We start from the raw sequence: 27,408 nt of genomic DNA on the forward strand, positions 1-27,408 counted from the left end.
GTCGTGAGACCCCACCTCCCCTGTCGCGAAGTGACCACCCATGGCGACCGGGTGATAGCCCTTTCTTTTCCCGACCCTCATTAAAGTCAGCGAGGTGAAAACATTTAACAAAAGAAGGAGGAAACTGAACTAGAGCAGGGGTCCGCCAAAAGCCGATTGATGGCTTAAGATGCGTTGTTTCCCTGTTCAGAAGACTAGAAAAATAGAACTGCCCCTCTCGTTTATTCCTACTTTATCAGGCCCTGTACCTAAATATTCGTGGAGGTTTGTGCATCAAATGATCAAGAGCAAGGTTGTCTTTTTTTCCTTCTTCCAAGTCACAGATCCGGAGGATCATCTTTCTCCCAAATGAGCAAAGCGAGTGTGGATTTTTCAGTGAGGTCCGTTACCCCTATGGTTACCCTAAAATAGCAAACAGCGCACTATTCAAAAGCAACAGTAAAGAAATTCAGTGAAGAGTTTAACTGCCTGGGTACAGTTGCAGTAGTGGCATCATCTTTTCTTATTAAACCTTTGAAAAAAAATATCCTAGACAGTCCATAAACTTTCAACTAGATACCAATGTTTACGCAGTGATATCACAGGCAGTAGCTTGGTTATTTTTAAATTCCTTGTTAACCTCAGATTTTTAAATGCATAATTTTGTTCATCTATGATGCCTATACAGAAGTTTGTTTACAAACTGCAACGCGTAGTTTCGTCCTTTACCTCTAAGAAAAGTCCACATATCGCTTTACTTTGAGGGGCTGAATTTTGTATAAATTCGGTGGGAGAGGAGTGTCATTCCCCTCTCTAACAAATAGTTGATGAATGCGAGAGAAAAAATAATTTAAATACTGGCCAGTTTGGGTATAATATCAGTTTTTTACTGCATATTTTCTCTACCTGCATTCCTTTTTTCTTTTGGTAGTATTTGTTTTATTTAGTTATTTATTTATTATTGATTTATTTATGGCTGCGTGGGTCTTCGTTGCTGCGCCCAGGCTTTCTCTAGTGCCTCTCGTTGTGGTGTGCGGGCTTCTCCTCCGCGGCACGTAGGATCTTCCCCGACCAGGGCTCAAAACTGTGTCCCCTGCATTGTCAGGTGGATTCTTAACCACTGCACCACCAGGGAAGTCCCTACATTCCTTTTATATTTAATTTGAAAGTCCATTGTAGAAGATAAATTATCTCTTTTCAGTTATTGTAAATGAAGAGCTTAGGTAGAAATTCATTTAGTCAGATCCTCCAGGTAGTCAAAGAATTGCCCTTTTCCGAACACTCTTGCACTGCTGGTGGGAATGTGAATTGGTTCAGCCACTATGGAGAACAGTATGGAGGTTCCTTAAAAAACTACAAATAGAACTACCATATGACCCAGCAATCCCACTACTGGGCATATACCCTGAGGAAACCAAAATTCAAAAAGAGTCATGTACCAAAATGTTCATTGCAGCTCTATTTACAATAGCTCGGAGATGGAAACAACCTAAGTGCCCATCATCGGATGAATGGATAAAGAAGATGTGGCACATATATACAATGGAATATTACTCAGCCATAAAAAGAAACGAAATTGAGCTATTTGTAATGAGGTGGATAGACCTAGAGTCTGTCATACAGAGTGAAGTAAGTCAGAAAGAAAAAGACAAATACCGTATGCTAACACATATATACGGAATTTAAGAAAAAAAAATGTCATGAAGAACCTAGGGGTAAGGCAGGAATAAAGACGCAGACCTACTAGAGAACGGACTTAAGGTTATGGGGAGGGGGAAGGGTGAGCTGTGACAGGGCGAGAGAGAGTCATGGACATATACACACTAACAAACGTAGTAAGGTAGATAGCTAGTGGGAAGCAGCCGCATGGCACAGGGATATTGGCTCGGTGCTTTGTGACAGCCTGGAGGGGTGGGATGGGGAGGGTGGGAGGGAGGGAGACGCAAGAGGGAAGACATATGGGAACATATGTATATGTATAACTGATTCACTTTGTTATAAAGCAGAAACTAACACACCATTGTAAAGCAATTATACCCCGATAAAGATGTTAAAAAAAAAAAAAAAGAATTGCCTTTTTCCACCTGCACTTCAGTCTTGTGAAAAACAAACCATTTGTTCAAGGTCCCCATGCACTTTTTATTGAAAGTTCATTTCTTATTATTTGAGAAAATAGACCACAAGGCCAGAGATTTTCTATGAACTCATGATTTGTTAAAATGGTTTTTATTGATAGTACTATGGGCAAAACCAACTCAATTTGTACTTTCAATTCTTTTGGATATATACCCACAAGTAGAATTGCTGGATCATATGACAATTCTATTTTTAATTTTTTGAGGAGCTGCCATGTTCCACAATGGCTGCACCATTTTACATTCCCACCAGTAGCCCAAGAGTTCCAGTTTCTCTACACCTTCACCAACACTTGTTATTTTCTATATTTTTGTTAGAAGCCATATTCTCATGAGTATGAGGTGATATCTCAAAGTGGTTGAGATTTGCATTTCCCTAGTGATTAGTGATGTTCATCTTTTCATATACTTGTTGGCCATTTGTATATCTTCTTTGGAGAATTGTCTATTCAAGTCCTTTGCCCGTTTTTAAATTGGCTTATTTATCTTTTCTGTTATAAAGTAATTTTTAAATGAGGAAAATTAACATTTTACTACTATAAGTTCAGAGATGTTTTCTTTCATATCTTTTTACATTGCTCCCAAACTCCAATCCTTAACCGAGAATCTGATCCCTTCCCACTGCTTCTCAGATACTATCCCAGTCCAAACTACCATTACATTTATATTATATTTCTCTCTTAAAGTTCTGTTTCCATTCTTGCCACTGCTACCAATGGTCTATGCTCAACCCAATTACCAGGGTTAGAATACCAAGTCACCCCTTTGGTTAAAACTATTCTGATGGCCTCCTAACTTGTACAGAATAAAAACTAAAGTCCTTTCCTTGACCTGCAAAACTACACAGTCTACCCTCCACACCTTCTGGCCTTATGATCTCTCAAACGTCATTCACACCAGCCTCCTTCTTACTTTTCCTTGAACATATCAGGCATCCCACCTCGGGGTCTTGCATTTGCCCTTTCCTCTCCCTGGATTGCTCTTATCCCAATATTCACATGGCTCACTTCCTCCTGCAGATCTTGACTTAAAAACCACCTTCGTGTTGAGGCCTTCCCTTAGCACAGTCTTGAAAACCAGCCCCAAACCCACCCCACCCACAGATGCGAACACGCAGGTGTGCACAACTCCTGGTCCCCTTCCCTGGTTTACTTTTCTCCTGGCCCTCACCACTATCTACCATGCCACATGTCTCAATCCTGTATTTGTCTCCTCACTAAACTAACTTGGCGAGGGAGCGACCGGTATGTGTTTTATTCACTGCCATGTCCCTAGTACCTAAAATAGTACCTGACACACAGTGGGCACTTTAATAATATTTGTTAAATGAATGACTGGATTTTGAAGGCAAAGTGGGTTGAGTAATAGGAATGCAACTACCATGTGCATCTCCTGCCTGTCTTGAGCCGCAATTGCTCCTTGGCCTTTCCACAACCACTGCCATCGTGGAGACTGAGACCACAACAATTATAGACTCCCACTGAACCACAAACTTTATAACAAATGTTGACTGCCTCCTGTATTCAAAAATTCCACTTGTCTTCTTCAGTGCCGGGTGTGGGTCCCTACATATATCATTCAAATATTTGTTGATTTGGGGGTTTTTGTTTTTTGTTTCTTTCTTTCTCTTTGGCCACACCACGTGGCTTGAGGGATCTTAGTCCCCCAACCAGGGATTGAACCCGGGCCCCAGCAGTGAAAGTGCCAAGTCCTAACCACTGGACCACCAGGGAATTCCCAATACTTGTTGATTTTGATTTAAAGGAATATGATGAGAATAGAGGATGAAAACAGTAAGTTTCTAGTGGAGAAATCTTGCAGACACCATCCTAACCAAGTGATCAAGGTTAACATCACCAGTGATGTGATGTTGATGTCATGTACTCTCCTATATGATGCAACAAGAAGGGCATTTGACCTGTGGGGTCTTCTTCCCCAAACCCATAACCCCAATCTAATCATGAGAAAACCATCAGACAAACCCAAATTGAGGGACAGTCTACAAAATACCTGACAAATACTCCTCAAAACTGCCAAGGTCATAAAAAACAAAATGCAAAGAAACTATCACAGACCTGAGGAGACTAAGGAGACATGACGATGAAATGTATTGTGGGATCCTCAGTGGAATCCTGGAACAGAAAAAGGACAGTAATGAAAAACCGGTGAAATCTGAATAAAGTCTGGAGTTTAGTTAGTAATAATGTACCAATGCTGACTTTTCAGTTTTGACATAGGTGCAATGATTATGTAAAATGCTAACATTAGGGGAATCTGGGTGATGGGAACTCTCTGTACTATATTTGCAACTTTTCTGTAAATCTAAAGTTATTCCAAAATAAAAAGTTTTTTTAAAAAATAAGTTGCATTTCTACACACTTGTAATAATGTCTTAGAAATTTTAATTTGAAAAAGGTATAATTTATTGTTATTACAATAACAACTGAAAAATAAACATAAGCATTTTCTTCATAGTGCTTAATATCCATTAGTTTAAAAAAAGGATATGAAGAAGCATGGACAAAAGTGGTGGGACTTACCTGGTGGCGCCGTGGTTAAGAATCGGCCTGCCAATGCAGGGGACAGGGGTTCGAGCCCTGGTCCAGGAAAATCCCACATGCAGCGGAGCAAGTAAGGCCGTGCGGCACAACTACTGAGCCTGCGCTCTAGAGCCCACAAACCACAACTACTGAGCCCAAGTGCTGCAACTACTGAAGCCCGCCCGCCTAGAGCCCATGCTGTTCAACAAGAGAAGCCACCACAACGAGAAGCCCGTGCACCGCAACGAAGAATAGCCCCCGCTCGCCGCAACTAGAGAAAGCCCGCACGCAGCAACGAAGACCCAACACAGCCAAAAATAAATAAATAAAATAAATAAATTTTTTTAAAAATTAAAAAAAAAGTGGTAAGAGAAAAACCCTTGAAAGTGTGATGGGAAAGTCTGCTCTTTTGTGTTGTGGCAGGAATGGAAAAGAACAGTGGGAGCAATTCCAGCACTCATGCAGAAGCAGAAGCAACAGTTCAACAGATATTCATAGAGCACCAAGTATGTGCTATGGACTTTAGACGCTGTAACATGAATTAATTTATGATGTCATTGGATTTAATTTCTACGTAATACATTTTCTCTCAGGTAGAGCAGGCTGGTGTTCCTACAAATCACTTAAGCTTTATTTCCCTTTTTTGATGGTTTAAACATATCTATATTCTTTTCTTTATATTAACCAACAAACTATATCTCACATTTTTGTGGGGCTTTAGAGCTTGCAAAGCATGTCTCCCTTCGTTATCATGTGCATCGTAGGGAAGTATAGCGTAATGGTTAAGAATTTGGACTCTGTAGACAAGTTACAGGGACTGGAATAACACTCACCATGTGTGACATTGAGCAAGACTTCTTGGTTTCCACAGCTTAAAAAATGGGAATAAAAATAGGATTAAGGGAGCTAATATGTGTAAAGTGCTTAGTCTAGGACCTGGCACAAAGAAACAATATGTAAGTGTTAGATAAACTCCTTATTGTATATATGGAGACACTAAGAAGGCTCTAATTTTTCTCAATTATATTCAACCAGTGATGGTATAGCAAGACTTAAACCATATTTTTCATCTCCAAAACAAGGTTCTTTGTATTACACACATAGTGGAACAGCAATAAACATCAAGCTAAATCAGGCATGAAAGAATGATAATAAAATTTCAGAGTTAAAGGAAACTTACAAAATCACCAATCTAATCTTCTGCCCAATTCAAGAATTCTCTCCACATTTACCTAAGGAATTGTCATACAGCCTCTCTGAACATCTCCAATAACGGGACTCACTTCCTCAAGAGGCACCCCATTCCATTTTTTGCCAAATCAATTAAAATATTCTTCTTGTCTCCTTGTTACCAACACACTATTTCTAGTTCTGTTTAAAAAGAGTAAGTCTAACTCATCCTAGTAGTTTCTGATTAATGTTTCATTTCACATACTTCTACACATCATTCTGTTTGACTTTAAAATAGTAAAATTCCTGTATGAGAAAATAGATGGCACCTTTTGAGATGCCTCAAAAGGATAACGCAACAAGATTCCAATCTTTTATTTTTCAGAAGGCATGGAACAGTGTAAGTTTGTTCATTACACCTGAGATAATATTTCAAAATTTGTTGCTGTTCTTGTAAAGAATCCATATGATTTCCAATTAAAGTATCCTTTTCTTAAAGCTCTTAAAAATGAAGGCATGTTTTCTTTTTAATTTTGAATCATCACATGTTCATTTGACATACAGCCTTCATTATATGACAGATACTGGAAATACAAAAATTAGTAACACATTGTTCTCTTCCAGCTGTGTACAGAAGTAGTCTTTTTCAGTATGGCTTGAATGGACCTTGGATATAGATTCAGAACTACTAGATTTTGTTGACAGGTAAAATTAGTATTGAATAAAATTTGCCTTCAACATGGTCAATGCAAAAGATTTGTAGGATGAATGAATGACTGTTGATTTTTTTTTTCTTTCTTTTTTTTTTTTTTGCGGTACGCGGGCCTCTCACCGCTGTGGCCCCTCCCGTTGCGGAGCACAGGCTCCGGACGCGCAGGCTCAGCGGCCATGGCTCACGGGCCCAGCCGCTCCGCGGCATGTGGGATCCTCCCAGACCGGGGCACGAACCCGTGTCCCCTGCATCGGCAGGCAGACTCTCAACCACTGCGCCACCAGGGAAGCCCTGACTGTTGATTTTTAATGTAATCTAAAAGTAAGTGACACTATTTAGATTTTAATTCAAACTTTGAAATTCTTGGTCCTTTCATTTTATAAAATTTGGATATTTGAAAGCATAAGAAACTAAAATTTTGACTTTATCTCACAGTCAGAGCCTTAATACTATGTGTAAAGAAAGGTTGCAAGATAATCTACTTTTTTTTTTTCATTTTTAATTTTGGCTGTGTTGGGTCTTCCTTGCTGCGCATGGGCTTCCTCTAGATGAGGCAAGTGGGGGCTACTCTTTGTTGCGGCGCGCGGGCCTCTCATTATCGTGGCTTCTCTTGTTGCAGAGCACAGGCTCTAGAGCGCAGGCTCAGTAGTTGTGGCACACGGGCTTAGTTGCTCTGCGGCATGTGGGATCTTCCCGGGCCAGGGATCAAACCCATGTCCCCTGCATTGGCAGGCGGATTCTTAACCACTATGCCACCAGGGAAGCCCTCATCTCCTACTTTTATGAATTATTTTAATCCAATTCATAAATATATACATTTTTTGAAATAAAAATATCCATTTTCCTTAAATGGAGTTTTAAATTCACATCTATTTATTAGAGTACGGATTTTTATTTTGTATATTTTTATTTTTCCTTTAGGGTTAGGGTAGACAACTTTTTAGATCTGATTTTAAGTTATGCACTTATATGAAAATAGAGTAAAATGAATCACTTTGTGGTTAATAAATTCAATATTCTGCTTATAGACAGCTTGTTATAAAATTACTGATATATTCTAGCAAAAGCAGTAAAGGTTATGTCAAATAACTACTAAAAAAATCATACTATGTAGCGTTAATGATGTTACCTTAACATACCAGCTTCAGGGGCTGCATAATTGTTTCTGCCAACCCATAAATTTTTGAGTAACAACAAAATTATTGTGATTTTTCTTACTAAATAATTCATACATTACAAAGAATGTATGTAACAAGGTCCATGAATCACTAAAGCATATAATGATCATATATCTGATGACATATCTCTTTTCATAAGATGAATTCGAATAGATTTATGTATTTAGGTTAACTAAAAAATACCAAGTTTATAAGGTTCATAATTCTATCAACAACAACAAAATACTTCAAATCTTCCTTAAGAAGTACATGATTTGCTTTTAAAAACTGAAAGCTTTTGTTTATCAAAATCCTTGTTTAAGCTACTTTTCATGAAGTTTTACAGCGTTTAAATTGATACCATAAATATTACTGAAGATAAATTAATAATATAATGGAGTAGTACAATGTTCATAAACTGTATTTAAAATGATATAAGTGCAACTAAAATAGCTATAAGCAATACTATATAAAACCTCATTCTAGTAGTAGCTGATATTCTTTATCTAGCAACTAGGATGTAAAAGAGGATATTTTCATTTACTAACATCTTACATACTTTTCTTTGGTCTTATCTTTTTTAAATTTTTAAAATTAAAAAAACTTGTTGGCCATGCCTCGCGGCATGCAGGATCTTGGTTCCCCGACCAGGGATGAACCCATGCCCTCTGCAGTGGAAGCACGGAATCTTAACCACTGGACTGCCAGGGCAGTCCCTGGCCTTAAAGTATCTCAAACCAAGTATACCCTTTTCTTAATGCTACTAAAAATGATCCCAAATGAGATTTCATCTATTTAATTCAAATTAGGTTTCACGAAATTGAGTTATTAGTAGTGAGGTGGATGGACCTAGAGACTGTCATACAGAGCGAAGTAAGTCAGAAAGAGAAAAACAAATACCGTATGCTAACACATATATATGGAATCTAAAAGAAAGAAAAAAGGTTCTGAAGAACCTAGGGGCAGGACAGGAATAAAGACACAGACGTAGAGAATGGACATGAGGACATGGGGAGGGGGAAGTGTAAGCTGCGACAAAGTGAGAGAGTGGCATGGACATATATACACTACCAAATGTAAAATAGATGGCTAGTGGGAAGCAGCCGCATAGCGCAGGGAGATCAGCTCGGTGCTTTGTGTCCACCTAGAGGGGTGGGTTAGGGAGGTTGGGAGGGAGACGCAAGAGGGAGGAGGTATGGGGATATGTGTATATGTACAGCTGATTCACTTTGTTACAAAGCAGAAACTAACACACCATTGTAAAGCAATTATACTCCAATAAAGATGTTAAAAAAATAAAAACTAGGTTTCATACTAACATTTTTAAAATTCCAAGAATACAACATATAAAATGATGTTAATGTTTTACCTCTTTTAATTTCTAACATTTTTCTAAACAGTTATTTTCTATAGAAATTATGCAGTCAGTTATATTTTATCATAGTAATAATGAATACTAATTTTTAAATTTTATTTTTATTTATGGTGAAATACACATCACACAGAAATTATCATGTTAACCATTTTTAAGTGTACAGTTCAGTGTTATTAAGTACATTCACATTACTGTACCACCATCAATATCATCTATCTCCAGAACTCTTTTTATCTTACACAATTGAAACTCTATACCTATTAAACACTAACTGCCCACTTCCCCTCCCCCCTTTACGAGTTTGTAACAGCTTTATTGAAAGATAATTCACATGCCATACAGTTCTTCCATTTAAAGTGTACAATTCAGTGTTTTAAGTATAGTCACAGAATTGTGCAACCATCACCACAATCAATTTTGGAACAGTTTCATCACCCCCAAAAGAATCCCCGTGCCCATTAACAGTCACTCCCCATTTCCTACCAACCTCCCCAGTCCTAGGCAATCACTAATCCACTTTCTGTCTCTATAGATTTGCCTATTCTGGACATTTCATATAAGTGGAATCACACAATGTATGAGCTTTTATGATGGGCTTTTTTCACTTAGTGTAATGTTTTCAAGAAAGCTTTGTCGATGCTGTAGCATGGATCAGTACTTCCTTGCTTTTTTTGGTTGAATAATATTCTGTTGTGTGAATATGCCAAATTTTATTTTTATCCATTCATCAGTTGATATTTGTTTCCACTTCTTTGCTAGAATGAATAATGCTATGCTCACTTGTGTACCAGTTTTTGTGTGAACATATTTTCAATCCTCTAGGGTATGTATCCTAGGAACAGAATTGCTATGTAATATGATAACTCCATGTTTGATATTTTGTGGAACGGCCAAACTTTTCTGAAGTGGCTGCACTATTTTACATTCCCACTAGCAATGTATGAGGGTTCCAACTTCTCCACATTTCATGCAAACACTTGTTATTATGTCTTTTTGATTGTAGCCATCCTAGTGGGTATAAAGTGGTATCTCATTGTGGTTTTGATTTGCATTTCCCTAATAGTTAAACACCTTTCATGTGTTTAGTAGCTATTTGTATAATTTCTTTGGAGAAATGTCTGTCCAAATCTATTTTTCAATTGGGTTGAGTTAGAAGAGTTCTTTATATATTCTGGCTACAGGTCCCTTTATCATATATATGATTTGCAAATATTTTCTCCCATCCTATCAGTTGTCTTTTATTTTCTTGATAGTGTCCTTTAAAACACAAAAGTTTTTAATTTTGATGATGTCCAACTTAACTTTTTTTTTTTTTTTGTCATTTGCCTTTTCTAACATTTATCCTTTCCCCAAATAGGAGATTTTTACAGAAGGCAGTATATGAAATCACAGTTTCTTTACTAGAAAGCTAACTGAATTTAGAAATACACTTACTAGGGGCTTCCCTGGTGGCACAGTGGTTAAGAATCCGCCTGCCAATGCAGGGGACACGGGTGTGATCCCTGGTCCGGGAAGATCCTACATGCTGCGGAGCAACTAAGCCTGTGCACCACAACTACTGAGCCTGTGCTCTAGAGCCCGCGAGCCACAACTACTGAGCCGGCGTGCCACACCTACTGAAGCCTGTGTGCCTAGAGTTGTATTAAATGTACTCTCAATTAGCAAAACAGGTCTGAGAAGTTGCTGGATGGCCGAGTTTGTGTCATTGGAAACTATTTTATCCACATCTTCATTTAAAGAATTTTTTTTCTCAACATCTGATCTCCAATATATTAGAAAAATACTCTGTGGATTGTGGTCACTACTAATAACACTTCTTATTGTTGGGAAAGCTCTTGTGAAACATTTGTCAAGCACATAAAATGGTATAAAAGTGATATACAGTAATTAAGATGTGTGTTCTATCGATTTTGTAAGCTAAAGTAATTTTTCATTACTAACGTAAGATTTAATAAGTAGTTAAAGATTCTGACTTGGCACTAGTCATTAGCATGTAATTGAACTAGTAAAAAAGATCAGTTAAAGCTGTGTTGATTACCACCTTATCTTTGAAAGGCAATTAAAGACCTCAATCATTGCAACAAGATTTGATTGTGCAGCCTTTATTGGACATTGATCTTTCAGCAAAGTGCAGTTACATTTTCCATTAATTTACAGTAACAGAGTTTAACTCTGATACCCTAGACTGTTGACCCAGGTGAGATGTAATGCTAAGTACTTGTTTAGGTTAAGATGCCCCCAAACGTCATTACTGTCTGAATGGTAAGTGCTGAAAAAAAGTAGATACCCGATCCACTAGCTTTAGGATAAGGTTTCTGTTATCTGCATTAGCTTTTAAATGAAATGAAACCCAGATCCTTGTCTTTAGGTCACTCCACTCATTCAAACAACATTCTTTAATAGAATTAAGAGATATTTTGTGAAGAATTATAGATGATCTGTGATTATAATTTTGAGTGATATAAATATAAATGACAAAATAAAATGTACATTTTAAAAGAAATACACATGGCTTTTAATTGTTTCCATTTTTACTGGTCAACAATAAGCAAAATATTAGTGGCCAAATATGTATGATGAACGAACTTATAACTATTTGTACAATTTGGTATGTTAAGCCATTAGCACTGAGAAACTAGGGATTTCTTTTTTTTTTTTAATTAGCAACCTCTTTCTTGGTCCCAACTCTGTTACTGCATCTTTATGGTGGTTCACAACTTATACAGGAACTACGAATTTTGACTAGAAACTTCTTCCAACACTTGATAATTGATTTGTATAGAAATAACAATAGAAGAGATGCAAGATTTTAAACTAAAATAAAACTTCATCTTCATTCAAAAAATAGTTGCCTGGATTATTTTGAAGACTAAAAATCCCATTAAAGAAGTGTAGGCAGAAAAGCTGTTTCCTCAACTAAGAAAACTCCTGCTATCCAGAAGGGCTGGGTCCACTTAGAACCCTCCTTGCCACCTCAGGCATAACCAGCATGCGCACAGGCACACTCGCACAAACTGCCTTCATTGTGTCTCCTCCTCCCTTCCTCTCACTTACTTAAAAAATCCTTTTATTGATGAAGTCTTTTAAACTTAAATATATATGGAACACAAGAATGAGGATTACAAAACCAGCTTTTCTGAAATTAAGGTAAAACGGACATTTGCTTACAAGCACATTCATGATACATTTTAAGGCAGAAAGGTTTCTTGTTTTGTCCTTCTTAGATTACAGGTGGAAAAAACTAAGATACAAAGGAGTAGTTATTAGCCTGAGGTCAAAAAGTAAGATAGCACTGTTGCTAAAAATAGAATCAATCCCCTGCCTCCAGCATTTATATTTTATCCTTTTTAGGCCATAATACTTTGATGTAATATCCAACTTTAAAGAAAAAACTTGAACCATTGCTGTTCAATGAGAAGAATTTTTTCAGACTAAACGGTTCACTACAAGACTTCATAAATCCAAGGAATGATATTTTAAATATTTGAACCATGCCCTTAGCCATTGTTGAGTTCATCCTTTACCATGATCAACTTCATGAGAGCAAGAGGTCTATTGATTTTCATGTAATACAAGAAAATATTACATTTGCTTAATTTTTACACAGTGAGCACATCAGACAAGAAATCAAGGCTCTATTTAATGCTGCAAGCAGCAGAGAATTACAGAGATCAATAGGGTAGTTTGTCAAAGATGTTCTCCAAGGAGACTTACCTATCACCATATGGACAAGAAGTCACTCCGATTGTAGCTATTGAAAAACAGGTAAGCACAGTCAGCAGTACAAATTATCAGAAATCAAACAGGCCAGTGTGAAAAGAAGTGCAACTCTACTGAAAAGCTGTTATTTATGGTCTGATAAAAACCATTTTATCAGCCTTGTGTTGGGACCAAACCTTTACAGCAAGTATTGACAAGATCAGGAGCAATGAATGAGCAGTATTTGACTTAAAACTTATGAGCTATAGTTATTTAACTTTGCCCATTATAGAGGAAATCAGTTCTAGCCTTCCTTGCAAAATGCTAATAGTCAGTTTTATTATTAATGAAGCTTAATGTAACACTATCTCCTTTGCGTAAGCCATTCACTTAACTAGTGTCAAGTATATTCTTCTGGGCTAAATATATTGGCATAAGTACTTCTTTGATTAAAAGGTTATTTAGAATTGCTGTTAGACAAGTGAACACTACATATATTTGAAGAACAGTTCACTCTGTAGCTCACTTAAAATGACTACCTTTAACGAAGCCTGTTTGTGTCACTTCATTATTCCAGTGCTTTCACCTCAATCACTTCCACTCACCTTCCCTACTGATTTGCCAGAAGTAGGCACCCAAACGTTGGTTAGATTGAATTCTATAAAATATTTTGCTACAAAACTGTGTAAACGTTGCAGAGCATCAGCAACACATTAACATAAAATGATATATAATGCATGTTTGTAATTATGGGAGAGATCATAAATCTTAAACACCCATTGGTTTAGAAATTAAATAGTTCTTAGTTCTCCCTAAATTACTCCAAATTTCTGAAATTTACCATTCGTCTGGGTTTTCTGTAACTACCCCCAAGGATAAATTTTTTTTAATGACTTTGCTTTAAAAAATGCAATTAACTTAATAAAATTCTAATGCAAAACCGCCATCAGGTCTTTAAAATTTCAGCCCACTTTCCATCGCCAATAAGTCTATGGATGGATACGCACCATTTCAGCTAGTTGCTTTTTTAAACAGTTACCAAATTTATTTTTTCTGGGTCTTTCTAGATTTTAATTGTTCTTACAGCTTTATTGGCATGCCATTTTAACTTTTAGTAAGTCTTAATTTCATTCTTCTTGCTGCATTTACATTACCTAGAGTTGTTATTACATTTTTTAAAAAGTAGTATGGTATTGGGTTCTTTAGGTAATAAGAAGTTTCAACATTACACCCACACCTCTCATACAGGTAAATGGCACAAGGGCTGTAATACATTTCCATTTAAAATCCTGACAGCTGAATGGTTTAAATTTCAGATTGCAGTTAGAATTCTCATCAACTTTGGATTTGCCAATGATATTATATTATCTCTATCATATATCCTAAAATTCTCTACTTCTTTTCCCAATGTTAAAGATTTTTTCCCCTTCCTTGTGGGGTATCTATATTTTCAAAGAGTTGATTTAAATTGTTAATACATAACTACAGAATCTATAAGTTACAATCATTTTTTATCTCTAGTTTAACCTAGTTATAGGAAAAAATTCATATAAGCGTTATGTGTTTGTAGTTCCCATTGGCTACACAGAGTATGCAATATATAACAATGTATTAATATGAAAAGCTTTGCCTCTTGAGGGCAATGATTCATCTTAAAGAACCAGACACCGTAGAAAGAAAAAGGTGTTTGCAAAGTTTTATTTTAAAGGATCAAAAATAAATATTGCACATACACATGAGAAAATCTACTGATATTTTCATCCTCCAGTGCATACTTTCAGTACATGGCACCTTCATCTTCTTTATTTAGAAAATAAACTGTTATTGGTCCATAACTGGTGTGCACAGTCTCTGTGACTCTAGCAAATAACCAGGAGCCAAGTCCATATAATAAAGTTGGAATACCTAGAAAACAAATGAATGTTACTTGTGAAATCAATACCTATTAATCATGTACTCATATATTTGTCATGGTATAAATCACATAGCACTCTTCAGCAACATCAAGAAATTATAAAGTTACAAAAATGAGTATACACTGACTCAATCTAAAAGGTCAATTTCATCTATGTTTGTGGAACATAGTAACAATTGTGTAAGCCTAGAGATTTAAAAAACTATAGATAAAGCTGATGTAAACTGTAATTCAAAGTACTTTACAAACATTAATTCATTACCTCCAAATAATTATGAAGTAATTCTATATTCTTTTCACAAATAAGCAAACAGAGAAGTGTCATTAATTTAGTTGTAGATGCTCCTGATGATTGGCCTTGAGCTTAAATTACTAGGTCATCTTTATTGTGCTTTTAAGTTGGACAGTAATACCGATGGCTAAAATAATTTCTTGTACAACTTAAAAGAAACTGGGTCAAAAAGCTGTCTTCAAAATCTAAGGCAAAACCTAACTGTAAGGAAGATTTTAGTATAATAACAAACATGAGAAAGAAACAATCCCATTAATATTTTTACAACTGATTTGAAAATCTTGCTTCAACCTATTTGAAATAGGTACATAATAGACTGCAATAATATATTTCTTCTTTGGAATATTTCCATTTGTGATTAGTTGCCATTTGTGATACATGAAACTAAATATATACTAGCCAGAGATATGGATTAAGCACTCATATGCACATGACACTAAACTGGACACAAAGCAAACTTTCACAATTCCTATTTTTTTGTAAGACACTTATTTAATCCATGACTATTATTAACATATTAAAAAACATATGTATAAAACCACAGGCACATGAATCAATAACAAATATTGTATAGTCTGCACAAATATTATTGTTCCTGGGTATGAGCTGGACAGAAAATAACAATTTTAAAGGAGAGCTGTGCAACTGGAAAATCATTTTCTTTCTAGATAAGAGGGAAATCAACACATGCTCAGGACTAATCATATTGTTAAATTTTTTTCTTATTTTTCTGCAAGAGTATATTTGCTGTGTTATGTTCTTTTTGAGTGTATAAGTTCATTGGACTACTTTGTGCTTATTCGCTGAAGCTGCATTCCAGCCACTGTGATGCCAGAGATTAATCAGGAGAAGCATCACTAGTTGGCAATGAGAGAGGCAAAAATGCCCATTCAGACTGGCGCCTATTTTTAGGAATATACTGGGTCACAGCTTGTTACTTTCACAGGGTTCCCTGGAATTCCTATGCAACTTTTCACAGTATATTGCCTTCTTTGCCTTGGTAATACCTCCCCCCAAATCTCTAAATGCCTCAAGGGAACGTCACAAAAAATTCACAAAAACTAGCATCATAAAGCTATTTATAAATCATTCAACCAAAAGGAAATAAAAAGGCAAGTAGGGCTTCCCTGGTGGCGCAGTGGTTGAGAGTCCGCCTGCCGATGCAGAGGACACGGGTTCGTGTCCCGGTCCGGGAAGATCCCACATGCCGCGGAGCGGCTGGGCCCGTGAGCCACGGCCATTGAGCCTGCGCGTCCGGAGCGTGTGCCCCGCAACGGGAGAGGCCACAGCAGTGAGAGGCCCGCGTACCGCAAAAAAAAAAAAAAAAAAAAAGGCAAGTAGTGGCGTGGAGTGGGGGAGTGGACAAGAGAACGAGAACAGGGCAGGCAGAAGCGAGTGAAGAGTAGAGGGAGCAGCTGAAATAAAAAATAAATTTAAAATATGGTATCACAACTTCAAAAGCTGAAAACAGAGTGAGAAAGAAAAACAGGCTCTAGAAATAATTATACTTTTCCAAATATACTGATAGTAAAATACATAAAATATGACTTTTAAACCAATGCTAAGGACTTACAGTTAAGAAATGGATGGTGACACTGAAAGTTTTGTTTTACAGTATTTATCACAGTTTTCAATTAAAATACTGATACTTTAAAAAAAAATCACACAAATGGTCAATATTTTTTCAGCTAAAATGGAGGACTGATCAAGGATTACTAACTTAATAACTACATTATCTCTTATTAAGAAACAACTAGGAATCATTATCATTCATGCTATTTGATAGGGGGTGGAGATGTAATGTAGGAGTCAGAAATTCTCTTATTTTTTTTTTTTATCCTGTAGTCCACTTATTAAATGCAGTCAGGCTAATACACGAAATGGGAAGATTAGCCACATATATAATTTACACACTAAAAAACCCCATAATTTTCTTTACAGCACAAATGCTGTAAAGTCTGTACGGTTTGATGAAAAATTAAATTTTTTCCAGACTGTCTGAAACATATCATAACATCAAAATGAATGTGCAAGTCAGTTCTTTGAACAATAATTCATTTTGAGTCAGCTGAACAGTAGGTAAACCACTGTCAAATTAAGCACTTTAAAAAAATTAGAACTTTGTAGCAAGTCTCCAATTACCCATTCATTCCAATGGTAAACTGCTTTTCTTAAATCTCAATCTACTTCCCAGCAGGATACCCAGACTAGTAAACCATCAGTAAAATGTCAGCTTCCATTGAAAGGAAGGCAGAAGAGAAAGGGAACAAATGGGTAAAAGAGAAAGGGAACCAATGGGTAAAAGAGAAATCTTTATTATTTACAAAATGGAAAAATGAACTACTTTGATAATTACTAATTTGAAAGGAAAGAAGAAGAAGAAAATTCTAAGTATTTTTAAATAGAATATGTACTTGATGATCCAGAGGGGCAACTGCACAACATAGAATAGGAAAAAAATCCATCTAATTCCCTACCCTAAGACAAAAATACAATATTAACATTATCAAATTGGTTAATACTCTTAAAATAAAAAATCCAGAAAAAAATAACTCCCTTTATTAGTATAAGCTAATTTGTATTCAAGCATGCTTGTGCAAAAAGTTTTCCTTTTTGTTTAACTTAAAACTCTTATTCTCTTTTAAACAGAATTTTTAGAATTTTCAAAAGACCATTAAATCACTATTCAGCTTTCTCTTTCACATTAAAAAAAAAACTACAGCTGCTGTTTCTTTCTTCAAAAGGTTTTACTACTTTTCTGTGTGAGAATGCTCTGGGCACCCTATTTTTCTTTGGATTTCTTTCTACCTAAAAAGAGAAGCCCCTAATCATTAAGCTGGTCTTAAAGTGTTAGGTTTTAAATGGTGAAAACTTTTTTAAAAAAGGCATTGGGCTCACGGTTTACCTATAACCCTCCAGTTATGCTTTTCCTAACCTATTACTCTACATTTGGGAAGAATGATTTTTTTTTGATTCTAAAAATGCTAAAATAAACATATTCTTCTTGAATCTAGTCATCACTCCAGTCTCTCCAAATAACTTTGAACTGAATTTTCTGAGTCACTACACTCAACTTCTTTGCATCAAAATTAGTAGGCATGCTCTATATAGTTCATCAGCCAAATTATAAGACATATTTTTTAAAGGATTACACATTGCTGAATAATCTTCTCCTTAATGGACTGAACCCAAGACAGTCCCAGTGGAGCAATGGCTCCAAAATCCCATGACTGCCATATGGGAGTTATTATAAGCAAAAATACACCTACCACATTTAAATTTAAGAAACTATCAGGCTATATAGTAATAGTGCAGCTGCATAGGCGTTTAGCTTTAATTCTGGTTCAAAAACCTGGTTGGGTAACGTGGGTCAGCTTGTACATCTAGATTCTGAATTACTGAAATATGGATTAATTTGATATCAGCTATATGAATAGGTTCCAAACATCCTGAGGCCTATTTTTCACTGACCTAGAAAATATAAAAGATGCACTCATGTCAACGTTCACGCCTCTTCGGTCATTAACCAAAAGATAATAAACATCCAGCAAGAGTTAACACTCTCAGAGTTAGAATATTCCAGGAAAACATACCAATATTAAAGAGGTAGTCTTTTAAATATCTTTTAGGCCTAGCATCACTGGTGAAAATCTTTAGTGCTTTTAGTAAAATAAACTTGCTGGGGTTTCATATAAAGAGAACAAAGAAACTTCAAAAAAGTAGTTCCAGTTTTTATAATATGAACGCACCCACAAAGTGGTGTTCATGGGAACGAGTCCTGCCATGCAATTAGGCATTTTTTAAAAACTTAAGAGCCACTTTCCAGGGGCCTACACCCTTCTTCTCACTGCCCAATGTAGGGGTCCTTCTAGTTAAGAGCTGCAGGGTAGCGAGGATGGAATGCTCTCTCCCCGGGGTGATGCAGGGTGGTCCCTAAGTACAGGCATGTCGATAAGCCCCACTTTCCGGGGTACGATTCAGGAGCAACAACTTAGCCCTGACAGGCACCTGCCGGGCGGGGGAATACAGAAGCCCAGGGCCGGGGCTGGAAGGCTGCAGAGTGGCTGGGACGCCAACACTGGGCGAAGCGTGGCGAGCGCGTGCGCCCGGGCGAGCCTGCACGGGGCCGGGGCAGGTCTCCCAGGGCCGGCGCGGTCTGACCTAGGGCCGGGGGCTCGGCCTCGGAGCCAGAGCGTTTGTCAGCGCGCTTTGCAAACAGTGGGGCCATCGTCGGCGCGACATGCTTCACCGGCCCGGGCCACTCACCGAGGTTGATAACCTTGAGCGCCGTGAAGAACCGGTCCTGCCGGGCCAGGTCGTGCCAGGGGGCCTTGGAGCAGTGGTACTTGATGAAGGGGAAGCAGCCGGTGCGCAGGACGTGGTAGTTGGCGCCCTGCACGGGCCAGTTGAAGTGCGAGAGGCCGAACTGGTCGTTGCGGACGGCGCTGTAGGGCACGCAGAAGGAGGTCCAGTGCGGCAAGCGCCGCTGCAGCAGGTGGCGCGTCAGCACCTCCGAGGCGCGGGGCTTCGGGCGGGAGGCGGCGCCCAAGGCCCAGGGCCGGCACAGCAGCAGCCAGAGCACGGCCTCATGGGCCCTCCGCAGGGCCTCCATTACCGGCTTTGCCCGCGTCCCCCGCCCCCTGGCCGCCGTAGGGGCGCGCGCCGCTGGGGGCGGGGCCGAAGGAGCGCGAGCCCTCGCTCGCTCCTCGGGCGTGCGGCGGGGACGCCCAATGGGCGCCGCGCGAGTGTGCGAGATCCCCCCGCCCCCGGGCGCGGCGGCGCGTGCGCACAAAGGTCCCGCGGCTTCGTAGGGAGAGTGGAGCGGGGCGCGGGCGGGCTGTTGGAGGCACTCTCGCTGAGGAGGTAGTGAAAACATGACCGAGGACCTCGTGAACTCATTAATAACCCTGAGGAGGGTTGAGGGCGGGCTTCGCGAGTATTATCAGTTTAGGTAAGAGGAAAATTAAGCTTTAAAACAATTAAATAACTTAACCACCCTACTGAGTGGCAAAACTCACACCCGTATCTCTCTTCCAAGCCGCAGGCTTAAGTGCAATCCTTGGTTGGTGGTGTTGAGGAAACCCTTGAGAAGGTGTCCTCAGGGAAGCGAGTTAAAAGTCAAGTCCCCAGATTTGCAGTGGCTGGTAAAGTCGGGGAGCACTTTTGTATTCAGATCCCCGCTGTCGTGTTGTTTAAAATAAGTCCCAGATATTTCAACAGAAAAAGTTTATTTCTTAGAAAGTCCTACGTCTCTCCATGCAGTGTGCACCACCACCTCCTTCCTAAGAGTCTGGTGAACGCCAGGCCAGGAGTCTTGTAGTTTTAAACCGTAATAATCCTGTCACTCATTATCAAATCTCGTACTTTAGGAAAACCTTTTCTCAAATTTTGCAGCCTCTTGAGGTAATAACTTACATACATCTGCTTTCTAAAGAAGCATTTCCTCTTACATGTCCTAAATTCATGTTTGGAGAAACGATACATAAATAAGATGTGTTTGGAAAGTACTGTATGTAAATGAGACACGTGTAAACACCATATAACAGTTGCTGTTATTGTTGTTGAAGACTCATGTAGGATATGAGTAGGATAGTGTAGGAGAATGTAGGATAGTGTAGCTAGCTCTTGCATTCTCCAGTTCTTATTGATTCCTACAACAAGCAATGATTGAGCACCCATAACCATGTGCCAAATCTTGTAGGGTTAAGTCATTTCAGGAGCCTTGTAGTCATGCAAATAATTTAAACTTTATAGGATTCCCTATTAAATTTTGAAAGATTTTAGGGGGAAGCACGATGTAGTTAGATTTGCGCAGAAATGGCTGAAGGGAGGCTAAGACAAGTCAGGGAGGTGATTCAATACTGTGATTTCAAATTAAATTTTTAAAAGCACTGGAGTCCTTTTTCAAACAAAATCTGTCATAGAACCCCAACCTATGAAAACTTGTGTTTTATTACTAAACATTTATAAGTGCAAAAATTTAACATTAAAGTTTTTAAAATGAGTCTAGTTTGTTGTTGTCTTGGGTTTTTATTTTGCTTGTTTTGTTTTTAGCAGAAAAGGAATTTATTGGAAGGAAATTGGATAGCTAAAATAATAAATAGGACGTCTGCAGAACCAAGCTTAGCAATGGGAAGGAATCAAGAGAGACTGGCCGGCAAAGACATAGGTAAGACCAACAGGAATTAGTATGGTTGGGATGCCGTGGCTGGCCCCATGCCACTGGACTCTTGACCCTGCGGGATTTTTTTGTTTGCTTGGTTTGGTTTTTCTTTAATCTTTTTTTTTTAAGTTGATTTTTTTTTTCTTAATTTTTTGGCTGCGTCAGGTCTTAGTTGCGGCACGCGAGATCTTTTTGTTGCGGCACGTGGGCTTCTCTCTAGTTATGGCCGTGTGGGTTTTCTCTTTCTAGTTGAGGCGCGTGGGCTCCAGAGCGCAGGGGCTCTGTAGTTTGCGGCCCGCAGACTCTCTCATTGAGGTATGCGAGCTCAGTAGTTGTGGCGTGCGGTATTAGTTGCCCCTGCGGCATGTGGGATCTTAGTTCCCCGACCAGGGATCAAACCTGTGTCCCCTGCATTGGAAGATGGATTCTTTACCACTGGACCACCAGGGAAGTCCCGATCCTGCTGTTTCACGCTCAAAAATTTTTGAAGTTGGGGGCTATTGACAACAGTTGCTGCTATAGCAGCCTCAGAACAGTTTATTTCTTATTCCTTTGTTTTGGTTGCATACTATCAAGAAAATCCTGATCCCTTCGGAGAAGTGGATACAGATAAGAGTGGTTTTTAAATGATTCATCTTGAAATCTTGGGCATGTGCTTCAGTTAGAGATGGCAGGAGGAGATTAATTCTGAGATCTACACCGAAATGACTTAACCTCAAATTAATGCATGGGCAGTTTGCAATATGTTAAAAAAATTGACATTATCTCTCCTTTGGCAATATAAAAATCTATTTTTTAAAAAATGAAATTTGAATCAAACATGTGGGGAACCTCTGAATTCTGTCTGAGAAGCCCTAGGTTCTGTAGCATATAATGTAAAACTACTGATAAAGAGAAGCAGATATTTACATAGGTTTCACTGCGTTGTCTCATGAAAGCTTGGGAAAAGGCTGAAGGATTTCTGTTGCAAGACCCTGTCTTGGAAAAACCTCAGCAGTGATGAGGGTTTCTCTAATCCAAGGCTCTTTGATTATCTCTCTTTTCTATTCTAAGGTAGGAAGTTCTTCCAAAGATTTCTGATAGATGTTGGACCATACCCAGGTTTTCAAGAGTGTTTGAATGAAATATTACCCTAACCTAAAGATACAGAGCTGGAGAACATGACATCTAGATATCTCTTCTAACTTTAAGATTTTATGGTACTCCTTCCATAGTTGAAATAAAATAATTTCTCAAAAAACCTACAACTCAGATCAGATGCTTGATTTTCTTTTCAGTTCTAATTCTTCATGGTCATGAAACAAAGGGGCTTAGAAGTTGGCATTCAAAAGCCTGAGTCAATGTTCAAAAATATTGTGTCCAGTAATTAAGAATTAAATGCATTAAATACACGAATACTTAGTTTTCCACAAAGCATGGAGAAATGGCGTATCCCTTAGAAGGAAGCCCTTAAAAATAGCTATCAATAGTGCTACCGTGTACAGCTTTTAACATGTGCATGGGTGTATCATGCTGCTCCTAGAAAGAAGGGAATTTGTTTTGGTTTTGTTTAAAGGCACCTAGGACCTTGTAGATGTTCAGAACATGTTAAAAATGAGTTCTACAAAGTTGATAGTTTGGAATATATTAAAATTAAAAATTTCTGTTCATTAAAAGGCACTATTAAGAGAGTGAAAATGTAATCCAAAGAGTGGGAGAAATATCTGTAATACGTATATCTGACAAAGCATTTGGTATCTAGAACAAATCATTAAAAAAATAATCCAATAGAAAGGTGGACAAAATATTTGAATGGACTCTTCACAAAGGAGAACATCCAGATGTTTAATAATGTGAAAAAGTGCTTTGTTTCACTAATCATATGAGAAATGGGAATTAAAATATATATTACCTTACATATTACACACCCACTAGAGTGGCTAAATTAGAAAAGATAGAAAGTATTAAGCGTTGGTGAGGATATGCAGCAGTCAGAACTTTTATGCATCGCTGGCAACCACTTTGGAAAATTTTTTGGCAGTTTAAATTAAAGCTGAATACATGCATACCTTATGACCCAGCCATACCACTCGTAGGTATATATTTATATTAGTGTGCTCAGGCTGCCATAACAAAATGCCACAGACTGCGTTTAGCCAACCACAGAAATTTCTTACAGTTCTGGGGACTGGGGTGTCCAAGATCAGGTGCCAGCCAGTTGGGTTCCTGGAGAGAGTTCTCTTCTTGGCTTGTATTTTCTTCTTGCTGTATCCTCCCATGGTAGACAGAGTGAACTCTGTGTCTGACTCTTTCTTTTCTAATGAGGGCACTAGCCCTATTATGAGTCCCACCTTTAGGACTTCATTTAACCCCTATCACCTCCTCCTGCATGAGGCCCTATCACCAAATACAGTCACTTTGGGTATTAGGGCTTCAGCATATTCAGCATATTTTGAGGGGGCACAAACATTCAGTCCTTAGCAATTCCCAACAGAAATTGCGTGCATATGTTTTTCAAAAGACATGTACTAGAATATTCATAGCAGCACTACTCATATTTGTAATACTTAACCAGGAAATTACTCAAATGCCTAGCAGTAGTAGAGCATATACACAAATTGTGGCATATTCACATAATGGAATACTACAGCAACAAGAAAGAATGCTCTACAGTCGCACACAACATGCATGGATCTCACAAACATGAGGAAGAGTGGAAGAATGCAGACACTAAAGAACTTACTGTACGATTTCATTTACATAAAGTATAGAAACTGGCCTAAACTCATCTATGCTGTTAGAAGGGGGATAGCAATCACTCTTGGAGTGGAGAGGCAGTACTAGGAGGAGTATGAGGTGACTTCTGCGGGACTGGGATTATTCTCTGTTTTTCAAAACATTCTTTTATTTCTATACTTTTTTTAAAAGCAATTTTTTAAGAGTGGTTTTAGACTCACAGAAAAATTAAGAGGAAGGTACAGATATTTCTCATGAATCCCCTGCCCCACACATGCATAGCCTCCCCCATTATCAGCATCCCCCACCAGAGTGGTACATTAGTTATAATTGATGAACCTATGGATTATTCTCTTTCTTGATCTAGATTCTAGTTAAATGGGTGTATTCAGTTTGTAAAGTACTGAATACAGATGATATGTGCCCTTTTCTGCATGTATATTATACTTCAATAAAAAGTTTGAAAAAAACAATGAGTTCTGCAGGTAGTATTATATAATAACACATCCTGTTATTCATGTTTATTAAGAAATATGTATAGAGAACATATATAGTGGACATGACCGAAACATGACCTTGTACATATATAGCATCTTTTTTCTCATGTTGTTTTGACAACCTTACTGTGAGATCCTGATTTGCTCACATATTTCTAATAGTGTGATTTAAAAGAAAATAGGGTAGGCATGGGGATTTTAATTCACTGCTATTCTCAGGAGAATTAAGGGCAAGATACTAGGTGCATATGTCAGCATGTTGGTAAAAGATAAAGGAATTATTTAAAAGGGATAGAAATATTTACACTTAGGATTTCATTTACAATTTCCAGTTTGAAGCTTTAGGATTTTTGGTTCAAGAAAAGGAGGACCATGGAGTTGCTGCTGCCCCAATTCATATTCCAGCATGTTTTAGAACTTAAAAACAGATACTTCAAAGAACCACCATCCTGAGTCTCCTAGGAACCCAAATCTACTTAATGGCTCAGTGCCCTCTAAGCCCAGCTCAGCACCAGAGGAAGTGGCATGAGTTCCCCCTATAGCTGGAAGAATGCTCCTTCGTTCTCCCTATTCCCATCAGTGGCAAACAGTGCTTGCTGCTCCATTCCTGTATCCTTGTGTGTGCCCTGGCAAGGACAATATACATTGGCTTTATGCAAAATTATCCTCATAGAAGTACTGGGTTATGGCAGGAGTTATTAGGAAAGGAAGGAACTGCTGTATTCTTATCTAGATCTTTTTGAGTCCTTCTGTGGAACTGATTGATGTTCTGAAAGCCCCCAGGCAGTCGGCTGGCAGCTGGGGCTGCTGTTACAAAGAGTGGCAAGAAGAATTACTCTGGTAAAACATTTTATTGTGAACAAAGTGGGTACAGAAATCTCATCCAAAAGCATCTTGTGTCTAAAGTACTCTCAAGTTCTCCCCTCCACTGGAATGTAAACTTTCTAAGGCCAGAGGTTTATGTTTGTTTTATTAACCTTTGTGATCCCAGCACCTAGTAACTTGGCATATGGTAGGTACTCTATTTGTTGAATAAGTGGGAAAAAAAGTGGGTAAAGTGAGTACAATTAGTGTGTTTGAGGGATGTTGAAGAAAGGAAATCATAATATTCAGGGTCAGTGGTTTTAATTTTAATTTTGATAGCTGGAGAAATTAAACTACAGAAGAGGAAAGAAACTTATCCAAGATCATATACCAGAAACAAGAATCAAAATTCTGGCCTCCCAGCTTTCAGTGAGCTTTTCATTAGGAAATATTTCTATGCTATTCTGACATGGATGCTAGAATCCAGTAGCAAGGAGACATATTTGTGACTTTTTGAAACCAGCTAATGATTTATGCTGGTAGATAACACAATCCATTTCCTGGGCATGTTTTCAATGTTACAATCTTAATAATATGTAGTCAGTGTTTAGGGAAAGCATTTGAAAACATGGCCAAGTAAATTCACCTTGTCATATGGGTCATAATTATGGTCTCAGCTTCATAAAGTGAGCCTTGTTTTACTAACAGATTCATTCATGAATAGCATACAACATTTTTGTAGCAGAAATTATATTTTCATATCAAATTCCTAAGATATTTTGGCTTTGCTGCTGATCTTCAACCGACAGTGACTCTTAGCACTTTAGCTGTGAGTCTTTATGCCCCCTCCCCAGTCTCACTGTCAAGTAGTTAATGATCTATAAACAAATACTGAGATGCCCTAAGGGGGCTCTCCATTTAAAGGGGCCTTTAATCATTTTATAATAGAAATACAGTAGTCCACCCGCTGATTTATGATTTGTCAGTTTTAGTTTTTGAAGTGGCATTCCACTGGTATTTTCAGATGGGACAGTTTTTTAATTTACTGTACAAAAGCATTACACTTTATCCAGTTTTTCCCTTCAGAAGAAAACTTGAAAAACGTGAATCTGGGCTTCCCTGGTGGCTCAGTGGTTGAGAGTCCGCCTGCCGACTCAGGGGACGTGGGTTCGTGCCCCAGTCCGGGAGGATCCCACATGCCGCGGAGCGGCTGGGCTCGTGAGCCATGGCCGCTGAGCCTGCGCGTCCGGAGCCTGTGCCCCGCAACGGGAGAGGCCACAGCAGTGAGAGGCCCACGTACCGCAAAAAAAAAAAAAAATGTGAATCTACATTTGCAGTTTCCATTGTAAGAAATACCTTTTCTTACAATGGGCCCCCTGCATTGGGAGCACGGAGTCTTAACCACTGTGCCACCAGGGAAGTCCCCCAAATTCACCAATTTTGATAAGTTGTTTTTAAATGCATGCTGATACGACAGCTGTCACAATACAGTCTAACAAAATGGTTTCAAATGAAGTTAAAGACAACAAGGCGCTATTAGAGCCATTTTATGAAAAAACCCCAAACGAACATGTTGGCCAACGCAGTGCATTGATAGGACTCAAAACCCCATGTTTGACCATAGTTAAAAAGAGCCATCTGATGCTAGACTCAAATGTAAAAGTTGCTGACACAATTTAACATCCTTTAGATGTTACACAATTAGTAAGGAGACAGGAAATAGCATTCTAGATCCAAACTGTGGCCCATCTAGCCCAGGACTCTGTCTGGCTCAAGGGAAATTTGGGGACATACATTATGACTCTCAAAAAAAAAAGATTTTTCACAACAGAATCACTTGCAAAATTTGTTGTAAAACAACTATTTCTATGCATATTGAAAGTACTTTTATCTTTAAAACTGAAAGGCATGCAATAAGGAGTCATAAGGAGTTTGGATACCACCACCAACTATCCCAACTCTAAGCAAGTTATCAAGCTCTAAAACTTGGATTTTATTCGGGGAACCTGAACGAAGAGTATGTAGGAATTCTTTGGACTGCTTTTACAGGTCTAAAATTTTATTCACATTAAAAAGTTTAGTTTTGAGAACTCGGTTTTTAATGGAGAGTGAATCTGGCCATAGTTTGGACACGTATGAGAAATGCTGCTGCTGTGGGTAATAGGCACATTTAGTCCAAGCCAGCACTTCAGTGAACCACATCTGTGGTTCAGCTCTTCCTTTTTATTCCTTCTTGCTATTTCGAATAAAGTAAG

The 27,408-nt window shown here is 38.3% G+C and overlaps 1 protein-coding gene and 1 long non-coding RNA gene across 3 annotated transcripts in view; one reads left to right on the forward strand and one right to left on the reverse strand.

The window, feature by feature from the left end:
* Positions 1 to 14,447: 14,447 nt before the first annotated feature.
* Positions 14,448 to 19,728, reverse strand: C2H15orf61 (chromosome 2 C15orf61 homolog). 2 transcript variants are annotated; one of them, XM_049706660.1, is made up of 2 exons: positions 19,241 to 19,728; positions 14,448 to 16,389 (listed from the first exon to the last, which is right to left on the reverse strand). In XM_049706660.1, the coding sequence occupies exons 1-2, from the start codon at positions 19,584 to 19,586 to the stop codon at positions 16,061 to 16,063; spliced, it is 675 nt and encodes a 224-aa protein (XP_049562617.1). In that variant the 5' UTR covers positions 19,587 to 19,728; the 3' UTR covers positions 14,448 to 16,060. The 2 variants fall into 2 exon arrangements, with proteins under 2 accessions (XP_049562617.1, XP_004276276.1); XM_004276228.3 differs by having other exon boundaries at positions 14,448 to 14,672; positions 19,241 to 19,708.
* Positions 19,729 to 19,785: 57 nt separating this feature from the next.
* The window catches only part of LOC117203819 (uncharacterized), a 188,837-nt gene continuing 181,214 nt past the window's right edge, over positions 19,786 to 27,408 (forward strand). The window contains exons 1-2 of the long non-coding RNA XR_007475903.1: positions 19,786 to 19,925; positions 21,032 to 21,143. This is a non-coding gene — a long non-coding RNA (uncharacterized LOC117203819). The remainder of the gene's footprint in view (positions 19,926 to 21,031; positions 21,144 to 27,408) is intronic.

Source organism: Orcinus orca, chromosome 2, assembly GCF_937001465.1.
Source record: "Orcinus orca chromosome 2, mOrcOrc1.1, whole genome shotgun sequence".
Classification (NCBI taxonomy): domain Eukaryota; kingdom Metazoa; phylum Chordata; class Mammalia; order Artiodactyla; family Delphinidae; genus Orcinus; species Orcinus orca.

Bases quoted from the DNA above. Each gene is read 5' to 3' on its own strand.
- C2H15orf61 (XM_049706660.1), bottom strand. From the start codon at position 19,586: ATGGAGGCCCTGCGGAGGGCCCATGAGGCCGTGCTCTGGCTGCTGCTG. The intron at 16,390-19,240 runs GTGAGTGGCCCG...TTTTTATTTCAG, and splicing joins GCTCAAGGTTATCAACCTCG to CTGCTCCCTCTACTCTTCAC.